This window comes from Chrysochloris asiatica, unplaced genomic scaffold, assembly GCF_000296735.1.
Source record: "Chrysochloris asiatica unplaced genomic scaffold, ChrAsi1.0 scaffold00028, whole genome shotgun sequence".
NCBI classification, from domain to species: Eukaryota; Metazoa; Chordata; class Mammalia; order Afrosoricida; family Chrysochloridae; genus Chrysochloris; species Chrysochloris asiatica.
This window is the reverse complement of record NW_006408546.1, coordinates 20311378-20325561: the sequence shown is the minus strand read 5'-3', so window position 1 is coordinate 20325561 and position 14184 is coordinate 20311378. Positions and strand designations below refer to the sequence as shown.

Here is a 14184-nt window from a genome sequence, read left to right as displayed (position 1 = left end):
TACTGCAGCAGGTTGGTTCTGATAAAGGAAAAAAAAACTCTACTGTTTAGATTAATCTAGAAACCTTCAGCTATTCATTTCTTCATAACATGATGCCAAAATTTGCCCAGGAGATGACTCTGATTGACCAGCAAATACTAAGCATGTATCCCAAACTCTGCATACAAAGTTCCCTTTAAAAACATTCATTAATTTCTTCCCCAGCTAAAGTCTGAGCCTCTAATTTGGCTCATTTATTTAAAGAAATAATTAGTTTAAATGATCGATTTAGAAGCTTAAAAGTCGCTTTGAAACTAAAGTTGCTTTTCTTAAAATGAATGCTGATTTAACAGTTCAGAGACTTGGAGCATTATCACTATGTGACAGGCACTAATGCCACTAGCAACGAGGAACGGCATCACCACAGGATAATTACATGGTCCCAAATGCCCATGGGCCTGAAACTCACTATTAATGTAGTTTTGGCAGCAGCATCTCTTTCGATGTAACCATTTATTACATAGTATTTAACACGTCGGCTTCAAAGTTATGCACTCCCTGTAGGACATTGAGGAGTTACAAATATATTGTGATGGTATAGTTCATACTACACAGTTTTATAAAAAACATAAATACTGGCTATTCTAGTTTTTAAATACAAAATACATGTCATATACTTTTAAATCTATAATCTGGTTCAAGTGCAAATCAGGTGCTTTCTTTAGTCCTTCCAAAAAAGGCATCTTTAATATTTTTGGCAGGAATGAAATCTCATCATGCCAACAGTTCTAATTACAATACATATATGCAGACCTTAAGAGTAGCAATCATATACATACAGTATAAAACTGAGTATTTACAACAGTACTAAGCATAAATGGAGCCTTCGTGGGTGAATCAGAACGACTAGGCTACATACCCATACGATTAATCATTAAAAAGGTAAATACAATGCCTTTCCTTCATTGACTTATGCTGGTTGCTGTGGGTTGACGTTCATGTGAGGAGGATGTCCTAGAAGACCAATTCTTTGTTTCTGCTTCCTTTGTTCTGTCATCTGGAAAGTTAAAAAGTTTCTTCATTAGACCCAGACACTTCCTGTACGTCAAATCGTATACTGAACCATAGATTTACCTCTGTGGTTATGGTTTCTACTGAAACCCACTTTCTACAAATAATGTACCGCCACTCTAGCAAACACATCAAACTTCAAAAAGGGCATTTTCCTAGGCAGGATGGGGAATTCTGTGATGTACTCATGCACCGTCACATTCAGAAGTATTGCTCGCTACTTGTTTCATAAAGAAACAAAAACCAGTACAAGCACAGGGTTTCCGACTTCTTACAAAATCCATTTCCAAATGATTTAAAGACTCATTGGAAAATGGTGGCTTTGTAGGAGAGTGAGTAACACGCCATCTATCAAGAAAAGCAGTATACTTCGAATCCTAGCTTTGGGTCATTGGGTTCTGATTCCTTCTTCTCTCCAAGAACTCTTGAGTCGTTAGTTTGAGAGAAACAGTTTCATAGCACATGTAGGAAAATGAGAACTCTCATCAGATGTCCCTGAAATCCAGAAGGATTTATATACCATAATGGATGTTTTAAGAGCCAGTATAGTGATTATTTTCTGGTCCCACCAGACACTATGACTTAAGTTCAGGAGAAGCCATTTCTTAGGACTGGTTCAAACAAAACAGTGTTTTAAGCTACCCCCTTCCCCCCAACAGAAGACTGAAACTATTCATTTGGGTTTGGAACAAAATCATCTCTCATCCTGATGGGTACCTAGCTCTGGATTCGAGCCTGGGCATTTAAGTCAATTAAGATAAAAGGTGATATGAAATATATATTAGATACTGTTGCCTACAAATGGTCCTACTTGACAATTTCCTGGTTTCCTAAAATTAAAGTGGGCTAAGGAAACCTTATATAGGGTCGCTATGGGTCGGAACCAACTTGATGGCATTTCACAACAACAATAAGGTGAAGCAGTGTGGGGAAAAAGAAAAAAGTAGGCTTTGGAATCAGATGGACCAATTTCCTTATGGTTTCATGCTATTTAGCTTCTCAACGTCAATTTCTTCATATAATTAGGATCATCACTCCCTCCTAGGTGGAGAAATGAGAATGCATGTCTATTGCTTTGGACAGTGTCTGCCACCAAGGTGCTTTCGTCTCAGTTTTTGCTGGTACTAAATATCCTAGGAGAACATAAATCAAGAATAAATAACCTGGGTTGTATGTAAAGTGGTTATTTTCTCTTTTTCAAAACATACCAGTTATCCTTTCAGATCAAAACACTATTTTTAAGCTACTGTGGAGATGCTTTTTCAGTTATCATGCAGATGAAAGGATGTACAAAAAGAGTGATTATTTCCAAAAAGCGTCTTTCAGTAAAAGGCTGCATTGGGATATTCCATCTAGCCTCTAAAACTTCCTTAGATAAATCATTAAAGGAGGCATTAAACATTACTACACTTCACAAATTCATCTCAGGATGAACAATTCACTGTGACATGTGGAATAAACTCATAATTCAGTTATAATGCTGGTAACACATTCATTTTATTGCCTGATACTTGGCTGAGATTTTTTTTTTCCTTCCCAACTATTCCCTTGGCAGATGATCTTGAGAGGGAAATGCTATAATGAAACGTAAGTAAAACTTCCTAATTAGAACAGAAAAATTCTACTGGCTTTGGGAGTCTTGGTGGGTTCCACCTCTAAGGATACTTTTAGCTTTTATTCGTTTCTTCCACTGAAAGTTGCTGAGACCTTCTAGCTGTTCAAGTTGACCCTGTAATTTTGCTTTAAATAATAACTTGTATTTGAGATGCCTTTTTCTGTGTGCATTAGCTTCATCCTTGTTTGTTAAATTAATACTCCTTGACTTTTCAGTGTCAGTCATTCCATTATGTCCTTAAACTTAAAGCCTTGAGTATTTTATTCTCTTGGGTAAATAAGTCTTCATTATATGGTACTTTCACTTTCATCAACCATCACCTGACTGACACCTCATTGCTGGCTCTATTCTCATTTTATAGGTTTGTCTGCTTAAGATAGTGGTCCTCCTCCCTCATAAATCCTAATTCTCCCTACTGCTGTAGGTTAGTAGCCAAATTCTTTGCTCTGGTGCTTAGCACTTACTGATATAATTTTGTCTTCTATCCCCCGAGGACAGAGCTTCTTAAACTTCAGCATACACCACGTGGTTTGTTAAACTACAGATCAAAGGGCCTCACAATCAGAGTGTCAGAATCTGTAGGTCTGGGATTGGGCCCACAAATTTGCATTTTTAACAAATTCTCAGGGGATGCTTACGTTGTTGGTCCTGGGACCACGCTTTGCTAACTACTGCTCTAGGAGAGTTTCCTAATGATTGGCTTTAAAATAGGCCAGGATCATTGCCATGGATTGAAGTGAGTGCCCCCCAAAATATATGTCAGCTTGACTGGGCCATGATTCTCAGTGGTTTGGCAGTTATGTGAGGATCCCCCCCAAGATGTGATTTGATGTGATAAATCAGTAAGAGGATTAAGGGTGAGATGTTGTTAAGTGTAACAGGGTTGGTTCCAACTCACAGCGACCCTGCATAGGGTTTCCAAGGTACGACCTTGAGATTAGCAGTTCATGCTTATCCTACAGAACCACATCAAGACTCCTTAATCTCATCATAACCTGATACGAAGTAAAGGAGTTACCCAGGGCTGGGGTCTGCATCACCTTTGATCTTACAAGAAACAGAAGGAGAAGTGAACAAAGAAGGGGGACCAACTACCACCAAGAAAGAAGAGTCAGAAGTGGAGCACATGCTTCAGACCTGGGGTCCCTACCCTGTGAAGCTCCTAGATCTAGGAAAAGACTGATGCCAAGACCCATGGAAAGCTCCAAGACGTACTGGGTCTACAGATGCTGAAAGGAGACATGGACCGCGTTCCAGAGCCAGTGCTCTTCATGCAGACTTGTAGCCTCCCAAACGGGGAGCCAATACATTTCTGTTGGTTAAAGCCTCCCACCTGTGGTATTTCTGTTATAGCAGAACTAGAGAACTCAGACAGTAACTCGGGCCTATCTTCGTATTCTTGAACCCATTTTCTTAAAAACTATTTTGAGTATACCTAACATTTTCTCAAGGAGCTCTGGTAGCGTAGTGGCTACAAATCGGGCTGCTAACCTCAAGGTCGGCAGCTTGAAACTACCTGCTGTTCCGCGGGAGAAAGATGAGGTGTTCTGCTCCCGTAAAGATTTACAGCCTCGGAAACCTTGTGCAGGGTCGCTATGAGTCGGAACCAACTCCACGGTAATTAACAACAAAAACATCAACAACATTTTCTCAAACAGGATAGGTATTGGAGAAGATTCTCTCCAGTTGAACATATAGCAGGCACACAATCTCAATGGCTTAAATCCTATCTTGATCAACCATGGCCTTTTAGGTGGAACGGCTATCATTTAAGCCAATGTCATTGCCATTTCAGTGACAGATGGATGGGAAGGAATTGGGCAAATGTTAAATTTGGGGGCCCCTTCTGACAGTGGTCATCATCCAATTATAGCTATAAACTCAAACCCAACCTCTGCTGTCAAGTTGATAAAGGGATAATAATAAAAACAAAATCCCTAAGAGCTAAATCTGATCTGGAACAAACCAACACCAATATTTCTGGCCAATTAGGTTTTCCTGGCCCATTACTGCAATTCGCATATAGTTCCTGCCTTTAATAGCTCAAATCTATTTGTCTAATTGTCTATTTTTCTTTATCACTCTATCTATCTATCCACCTATATATTGTATGGTGGTGCTGTGGAGTTGATTCCGACCCATAGTGACCCTGCATAGGGTTTCTGAGGTTGTAAATCTTTAATGGAGCTGAAAGCCTCATCTTTCTCCTGCAGAATGGCTGGTAGTTTCGAACTGCTGACTCTGAAGTTAGCAGCTCGATTCATAACCACTAAGCTATCATCTATCTCCCTACCTACCTACCTATCTATAATCTTGTCATGAGGCCTCACTGATAGCTGTTACTGTTACCTAATATCAAAACAAATAGAAACAGTGGTCAAAGTCTAACCCTTAGCATATTCTCAAATAGCATTCTTGAATTCTTTCTGGAAATTTCTCAACAAAATTGGCCATCAGATTCAGATCTAAGATACTCAAAATCTAACACTGAAACACCGATTTTAAATGGAATGAAATATCTCATTTATTGTAGAGACATGTAAAAACAATCCTGAAAACTCCCTATAGAAATTAGCTTAAATTTGAGCGCTTCTCCTTTGACCCCAGTCTAATCAAGAAACAAACAAACAAACAAAATACTGGAATGTTACAAGGCAGATGTAGCCAAACACCAGAAAGATCTTTTATAAAAAACATAAAGCTCAAAGTCCAAATGAGCAAATTTCAGTCTACGAGTAAGCCAAAACCAGTGCCATCTGGCCAAATCCAACTCAAAACATCACTGTGTAGTGTTTCCAAGGCTTTACAGAAGCAGAAAGCCTCATCTTTCACTAGGGGAGTAGCTGGTGGATTTGAACTGCTGACCTTGCAGTAAGCGGTCCAATGCTTACTCCACAGGGCTACCAGCATTGGCATCTAAATGATTAATGGTGGCCCACTGAGGAAAGTTCACCCAATGTGGTTTATCACAGATCCTAGTAGTCTCTGAAAAGCAAGGTTTTGTTTACTCAGATTCTACACAGCTGAGATAAGAACTCTGGTACCATAGTGATTACAAGTCAGGCTGCTAACTTCAAGGTCAGCAGTTCGAAACTACCAGCTGTTCCACAGAAGAAACATGAGGCTTTCTGCTCCCATGTAGATTTACAGAATTGGAAACCCTACACAGGGTCACTATGAGTCAGAACTGACTCCACGGCTCACCAGCAGCAGCAGCACCACCACCAAACAGCTGAGAAACTCCAATAACCAGAAATAGTTTTTACAGTCTTATAAAATCAGTTGTGTTCATCAAGATTGGCCTAAAACACTGAAAAGTAAACTCAAACATCCCTTGAAAAGTCTTATTGATACCAATTTCATATAAATAAGTTGATTTTGTTCTGGTTCCTAGAACTGATACTTAAAATGCTCTCTTCCTGTTTAGCTCTCAACCTTTGCCAGGCTCTGAATGCAGGCTCCTGCATGACCACCTCAGAGGGGCTTCTGGGGACATGAGGCTGAGCCTCTGCCCAGGGGCTGGCCAACTTCCCAGAGCAATCCCTTCACGCCATCTACATTTACCAAGTAGAATTGTAATGCATCTGTTTACTCATTTGTCTGCTACTCTTGACTGCTAGTTCCTTGAAGGCAGAGGAGAATGGGTTCTAATCTGTTTGTATCCCCAGGCCCTGGTAAATAGGTGTTGCATCAATGTTGGTGGAAAGAGTTGAATTAACCAGCACATATTGCCATTCCTTGAGCATGCCATGCATCTTCATGCCTTTGCTCATGCTGATTCCTTTCTAAGGAAGTCCTCCCTCTGCCCACCCCACTGCATTTCTCTACCAGTTCACAAGTCCCCTGCTTGAAAGACTGGCGCAGCTGAGCACCTCCCTCCCTTCCTATCCCTCACATACTCCTCATGGGGCACTGCCTATTTCTCAGTGCCCCCACGGCACATTACTCACGCCTCCTCGAACCACAGAACTTGTCAGAGTGTTAGAGTTCTACTTCTTTCTCCTTGCTAGATTGTGGGCTCCTTTGTGGTCCCCACACAGTATAAGGAACACAGACATGACACTCATCTTAAAGCCTTCCTTTAACATATAAGATTATCAAGATCACCCTCTTGCATGAAAAATGCCAAACATTACATAACATGCCAATATGGTTGGAATTCTCAAGCACTGCCTGTATTTCTGACAGAGACACAACCACCAGCAAGCTCTCTGTCCGATAAGAAGCCAGCTGGGTCTTCAAGAACGTGAACCCTTCTCTCAGTATTTGCTCTTTTGCATTGTGAAGACAACATGCAAAAAAAAAAAAAAAAAAGTTCTTACATTAGTTCTCCTCCTTGGAATAAGAATGTAAGGGAATCATATTTAGTATTCAGAATCTCTTGGGAGGAACTTACAGATGCATCATTAAATATCAGAATAGCAATTCTAAGTGAATGGCAGTAGTCGAAAAATAACACCACTAACCAGGCTCTTACTAATACTCTTAATAAGAATTTTTGTTTTTTCTCTCCCTTAACTGGTATTTCAAGAAAACCACCTAAAAAGAGGTCAATAGCAGTAAAGATGAAAACCAAAGACATCATTTAAGCTATCATTACGCATTATGCTGTGTTTGGGACCAGAAGATATTAAAAAATATCTAAGAGATGAAGCAATTTTTGTGTTTTCCAGCACTTCTGCCAGTGAATGGTATCCTTTCAGACACTTTCGTCACAGTGCCTCTTGTTCGTTAATCATTCATGAGGCTTTTATTTTTAATCCAAAGAAACTTCTCCTTAATCTAAGGGCAGGAATTCTCACAACGAACATTTCAGAACCAGCAGATCTCTAATGTATCTGCATGTTTGCTTGGTTTTTAATTCATAATAATCTGTGAAATCTTTCTGATTGCTAATTTAATTAAATGCAAGTTTACTCAATAAGATGATTCACAAATACATGAAAGGTTTGTTAGAAATTACCTAACCAAAAGAAATTGTAGGCTAGTTCCTTTTGAAAGAAGCAATTTCCCCCCAATTAAAATCAGCTATGCTGAACTTTTTCTGCAATTCTGGGCTTTACCTTAAAACTTAACCACATCAGTCCTGGTTAAAAGGACTTGAGAATTTATGACTGTTTTCTCATATTTCTTTTCAGTCTCTAATGGTGGCGGTTACGTGCCGTGTAGTTGGTTCCAACTCATATCAACCCTGTATAGGGTTTCCGAGGCTGTAAATCTTTACAGGAGCAGAGGGCCTCATCTTTCTCACTCGGAGCTGCTAGGAGATTTGAACTGCTGACCTTGCAGTTAGCAACCTAAATTGTAACCCACTCCGCTACCAGAGCTCCTTCAGCCTACCAGAGCTACCAGAGCTCCTTCTATGACAAATAACACTGATTCAATCTTAATGGATGAGTTGATCCACCTGCCAGCATTTAAGACAAAAAAAAAAATGGATTCCGAATCTAAGCGACCAAGGCCTTAAACTAACCAAGCAGTTTAAACCAAACTGACTCTATAATCATTTATTCAATCTCAGCCCATATGTAATCAAGTTTCTAATATTTTGTTTAAGCCAAAACTTGGGTTTCTCAGAAATAATTATACATAAGATTTTTTTTTTTTTTAATGCTAAGTATCAACTCATCTGACTTGTGTAAAATGGTAAGGGATGTATCTCTTCCCCCCACCCCAACCATGTAAGTGCCTGCTGTGATGTCTGAAACGTTAAGGCTCTGCCTAAAATAAAATAAAATAAAATAAAATACATATAATGAAGATTTAAATAGTCAAACACACATAAGAACAAAATCAGATTGGAGGACCACCAGTGCCGGTCCTGGTGTTGTCATGTAGACTTGAATAAACTTCCTAAGAGCCTTCTCTATATCTCAGCATCCTCCAGAGTCAAAAGAAGGAATGGTGGAGGGAGAGACATTCACAGCCCCAGGGAATTCTCCTGTACCTAGGAATCTTTCCCTAACTCCTCGGCTCAGCTCACTCCATTGACAAGGCTTACTTTGCAAAGTGAACCTTGAAGATGGGCAGCTTCAAAATTACACTCAGTGAGCAACTCAACAGATGTTTCAGACTGATGCTTCATACTCAAGGACCGGCAGGGCCTATGGAGAAAGCTGTGCTTTGGTGTCACTGCTACTGAATATCCAATTGTAGTTTGCTCTAGACACATTTTAAGAAACTCTCTAGTAAACTGGATACATCAATTTCTCATATCGGCACAAACATTCCCCAGAGAGCTTCCAAGCATGATACTGAGAAACAGTAATGAGTGAACAAGCATGGATTTGGGTTGCACTAGCAGAGAAGAGCCCAAGGGCCTGAAATCTTGCAATTCTCCATCCTGAGCATGAAATCAAAGCATTTGTTCCTTTGAAAATGTTATCAGTCTTGAATCGCTCCCTTATTTAAGTCTGTAGCCAACCACTTTCCATAAGATTTTTAGGACCTAATTTACAATATCCTATTTAACTATGACTCTTGTAGCAACCTCAAATGGAGAAGAAGATAACCACGGCTATGTTAAATGTATCCAAAAGCTTGCCTTGCTCTTCAGGAGGGGGAAACAGAAGCAGCTGTAGCTAACCACGTAGTCTTGAATCAGAGTACTCTGTGGAACACTGGGCAAATGTTTCACAGCAGGGGTAAAAGTTAATAAAATAATAAGTAATCTAATTAGATCTTCATTAGTTTTCCTTATTTAAGTTACTACTCATTTTCAGTGACTACCAAGCTCAGAGCTGTACACAGCCCTTATAAAAAAAGACCTCTTTTTCCCTTCATCTTTTTTTATTTGCATCTTAATACACGTGAAAGAACAGAACTTAAGGCCAAATGGTATCTTGGGGGGACAGTCTGGAATAATTCAGTTGGTAAAGAAATATAATTCAAATATAATTAAAAATTCTCTGTAAACCACTTGCAGAATGGGTTTATTCTAGACTGGGTCTTCACTGGTTATTACACACTTACGAGAAGTACATCACCTGTGGATGTATTGTTGCATTTGATCTCTAGGGTGGAGCCACCTGATACCTGCTGCCACCATGCAAAACGGACAACCTTGTCTGTGAAGTGGTTAAAAAGCTTTCAGAAACTCAGACAAAATCCTGAACGGTTCCCATGTCTGTACATGATTATCCCATTCTATTACAGCAAAGCTCGAATACAACCATCTAGGTCTCATAGACCCCAGATGCACCCTAACATTAGACAGCCACCTCCTGACTGTGTGATGTTAGTTTTAAGGGGTCAAGAAGGAGAAGAGTACAGAGGGCAGGGTACAAATCTGTTGCTCCTCCCCAAACTTCCTTCAAGGGGCAAAGCATTTCTGCTACGGATAGGGCACAGGATAGGAGAAGGCAGTATTTCTGTAGACTCCAGGCCTACCTCATTTATTGCACATATTATGCATTTTGTTTGTTTGTTTTCATTTTTACAAATTGAAGACTCTGTGTTGAGCAAATCTACTGGCACCATTCTTCTGTGTTTTGACTTTTATGTGTGTGTGTGTGTCTAAGTGTCACAATTTGGGAATTCTTACAGTATTTGAAATTTTTACAAACTCTATGGTACACTTACTGGAGTACAGCATAGTAAAAACTTAACTTATATATGCACTGGGAAACCAAAAATTCAAGTGATGTCCTTGACTGTGACATTTGTTTTATTGCGGAGGTCTGGAACCGAGCCTGCAATATCTCCGAGGTCTGCCTGTATGAAGCTCTGTGGGAGCAGGGATTACATCAACATAATTTTATCTCTGGCATGATACCTGGCAAATGATAGTCACAGTATGAAGTGTTTGGCAAACAAACAAACCCAGAGAGCTTTTCCATGATGATGGTTTTCCCCAGGACTCTGGATTTAACCATCTTGAGTGAAGTGCTGATGGATTTGGGGGGAAAAAAACAGTAAACACTGTTTTTTTTATCTCCCACCAGTGACTAATGTAAATAAAAGGTTCTACCTGTATGCATCCTGGATTTTCTGTATACTACTTTGTTAAAGCAGTTTGTATTTTCCACTTTCTGGTTTTGTCTTTCATGTTAAAACCTTGTCCTAACAACACTCAATGTCGTACCAGGGGGCTTGTTCTTAAAAGGAGAGTGAATGGGAGAGGCAGGGGAGACAACTGGAGCTCAGGAATTTGTCCCCTGTTGTCTGGTTCATTTTACAATTTAGGTGGACTGAGTCCCCAGTTCAATATAAGCACCACCCCCATTTAGTCTCATCCAATCTGGTGCGGATGTGTGCAGAAGTGGATGGGATTTATTTTCCTTACCTGATCTTTTAATTCTGAGAGCTGACCGGAGAGATTAGTGACCAGCTTCATGGTGGACTCCAGCTTCTCCTGCAGGTTCCGTAGCTCGTTCTGTTCTCCATCAGCATCACTGCTCACCAAGGACATGGCTCTCATCCTAGGGAACCAATCAAGGTTTCGTTCCTAGAATCCGCATGAAAAGAGTCGGGAGTCAGTTCCAGGGTAGATGTGAGACACGCAATCTTCACTCTTATCCTATCATTCGAGGGGGCTTCAGAAAATTCATGGAAAAACTATTACCCTTTCATTCAAATTTCCCATCAACTCTTTTTGAAGTGCTTCCCCCGCTGGCCCATATTTCTAGGTGTTTTCTCTCATTAGATTGCTGCCTTCTGTCGGTGCTGAACTAACACGCGGGTCTTTTTCAAATCTGGCTTGCAAACACTCTGGATGTGAAATGCACGTTAAGCTCCCAAGTGTTCTGTTCTAACAGATAGGGGTATGTGCGCCTCTGCTTGGTAAGAGGATGGTGACTTGGGCAAAGGTGGGGACAGAGTCCTTGTTAAATTTCTCTGCTGGAAAACTTATGAAAGAGGAGCCCCGATGGTGCAGAGGCTAAAGCTCTCAGCTGCTACGGAAAGCAATGAGGTTTTAAGCCTACCAAGCATTCCAAGGCACAAAAATGAGGCAGGATGCCTTCTTACAGAGGCAGCTCTCCTTGGGATAGGTCTACTCTGTCCTCGGGGATCACTAGGAGTCATTACTGACTCCAGGGGAATGATAATGGGGAGTCTGTATCTGTTTCTTACTACTGATGAGCAGAATGGGAGAAGACAGCCTGCCCCGCCACCACCACCCCCATCCTTACTTCATCCTGCCCACATATACCTTTCTCCTAAAGAGCATGCCTCACAAGTCCAGTGAGGCAGGAAAAGAACAGTAAGAAAAGCTTAGTCAGCACGAGGTAAGGGGAAGAAGATGGACTCAGCTGGTAAATTTAGTGTCACTTCTCGCCTGACCCATTTCAATGTCATCAGGATAAGTTTTAATGTTGTTGTTGTTAAGTGCTGTCGAGTCGGTTCCGACCCATAGCGACCCTGTACAGGGTTTCCGAGGGTATAAATCTTTACGGGAGTAGAAAGCCTCATCTTTCTCCCGCGGAGATGCTGGTAGTTTCGAACCGCCCAATTCCTAACCACTACGCTACCAGAGTTTTAATAGACATCTGAAAAACCATGTCCCTGTCCACTCCCCAATCAGACACACCCACAAGTCATTTGCTATTATTTTGCTTTCTGATGGGTCAGCAACATCTTTCTATATTGTCAATGCTTTTGTCTTTGTAAGTTATACGTAGTCTTTGTAGGTCTCTGTCGCAATTACCCAGTCAATCGGGCTGCGAACCGCAAGGTCAGCAGTTCGAAACTACCAGCTGTTCTGCGGGAGAAAGATGAGGCTTTCTGCTCCCGTAAAGGTTTACAGCCTCGGAAACCCTGTACAGGGTCACTATGAGTCGGAACTGACTCCACGGCACACAACAATTATAGTTGTAGCCTGAAAACGGAGCATAGGCAATATGTAAACTGATAGTATGGATGTGTTTCAATACAATGTTATTAACGAATACTAGTGTCAGACCAGATTTGGCTGACTGGTCAGAGTTTGCTGCTCCTTGGAAACCCTATACAGGGTCTCTGTGGGTCGGAACCAACTCGGCGGCGCTTAACAACAATGACAACAAAGTATATGGTGGCGCTGTAGGCTAAACATTGGACTGCAAGATCATTTGAACCGCAAGGTTGGTAGTTCAAACTTACCAGCTGGTCCTTGGAAACCCTATGCTGGGTCACTATGAATTGGAACCAACTCAATGGCACTTAACAACAACAACAATATAGTACATGATGTTGTTAAGTGCAGGCGGGTTAATCCCAATTCCTAGCAACCCTGTACAGGGTTTCTAAGGAGCAGCTGATTGGTTTGAACCATTCACTTTGTTGCAGTCAGCAGTCCAGTGCTCATCCTACAGTGCTACACCAGGACTCCTTTGTTGTTGTTGATATGTGCCGTGGAGTCGATTCCGATTCATAGTGAGGGTTTCTGAGGCTGTAAATCTTTATGGGAGCAGAAAGCCTTACGTTTCTTCCGCAGAACAGCTGGTAGTTTCGAACTGCTGACCAGGAGATTAGCAGCCGGATTCATAACCACTATGCTACCAGAGCTCCTTAGAACTCCTTTGTTGTTGTTAAGCGCCGTGGAGTTGATTCTGACCCATAGCGACCCTGTATAGGGTTTCCAAGGAGCATCTGGTGAGCTTGAACCACTGATGTTGCAGTTCAAACGACTTTGCAGTCTGAGGCATTAGCCCACAGCACCACACCAGTACTCCTTTAGTGCATTATAAAAGGCATCAACATATTTAGAATCAGAAACAACGTTCCCTAAGGCATGTCTAGATACTACATACTGAGGGAGACAATGATACTGCCTTGACCTGAGGCAAGCTTGTAATACAGAAAGTAAAGAAGTGGTTAAAGACTCTCACACAGAAGGCACACTGCTCTGGCACTGCGGTATCATGCCTACTTAGTCCGTCACTTCAGTACAATACCAGAAGTGTAGCAGGCGCTCGATAAGTATTTATGGAAGGAATGATATTCATCTCTGTTTCCTGCATGCGTTCCAATGACAAATGCTTCAGTGGTAAACCCGAGGTGCTCATAATGACTACTGGAGAAGACAAGACACAATCTCTACCCTCCTATCTTATACTTACTTGGTCATACTGTGGTGGCTGTGATGCTGAAAGTGATACCAGTTACTTCAAATACCAGCAGGGTCACCCACAGTGAACAAGTTTCAGTGGAACTTCTAGACTCAGACAAGACTGGGAAGAAAGGCCTCCTCACTACCTAGTTCTGAAAAAGAACCCATGAGAACCTATGCACCACAACAGTACCCCTGCTGTGGACGAGAAGGAGGACATCATGCTTGGTTAGGCGGAGGGCCAGTGAAGGTGAGGGAGACTCGAAGTGAGAGGGACTCACATAGGACCGGGCAACATTTTGTTCTGTTTGCATTGAGGCCGTCCTTAGTCAGATGTGACAGTGGCTAACAGTAACAACTTTCCTATCCCAAATACCCTGTGATGGGCACTGAATTCACATGTTAGCCTGTGTTTATCTCTATCAGTTTTCCACCCTAGCTGCTGTTGCTACGTGCCGTTGAGTCAGGTCAGACTCACAGAGACCCCGTA

At 41.3% G+C, this 14184-nt stretch overlaps 1 protein-coding gene across 2 annotated transcripts in view; it reads right to left on the bottom strand.

The window, feature by feature from the left end:
* Nucleotides 1–949: 949 nt before the first annotated feature.
* Nucleotides 950–14184, bottom strand: part of ITPR1 (inositol 1,4,5-trisphosphate receptor, type 1) — a 437331-nt gene continuing 424096 nt past the window's right edge. For both annotated transcript variants that reach the window (XM_006846621.1, XM_006846622.1), the window contains 2 exons: nt 10950–11111; nt 950–1036 (listed from right to left, as the gene is read on the bottom strand). In XM_006846621.1, coding sequence (XP_006846684.1) covers nt 950–1036; nt 10950–11111 — 249 coding nt within the window. The remainder of the gene's footprint in view (nt 1037–10949; nt 11112–14184) is intronic.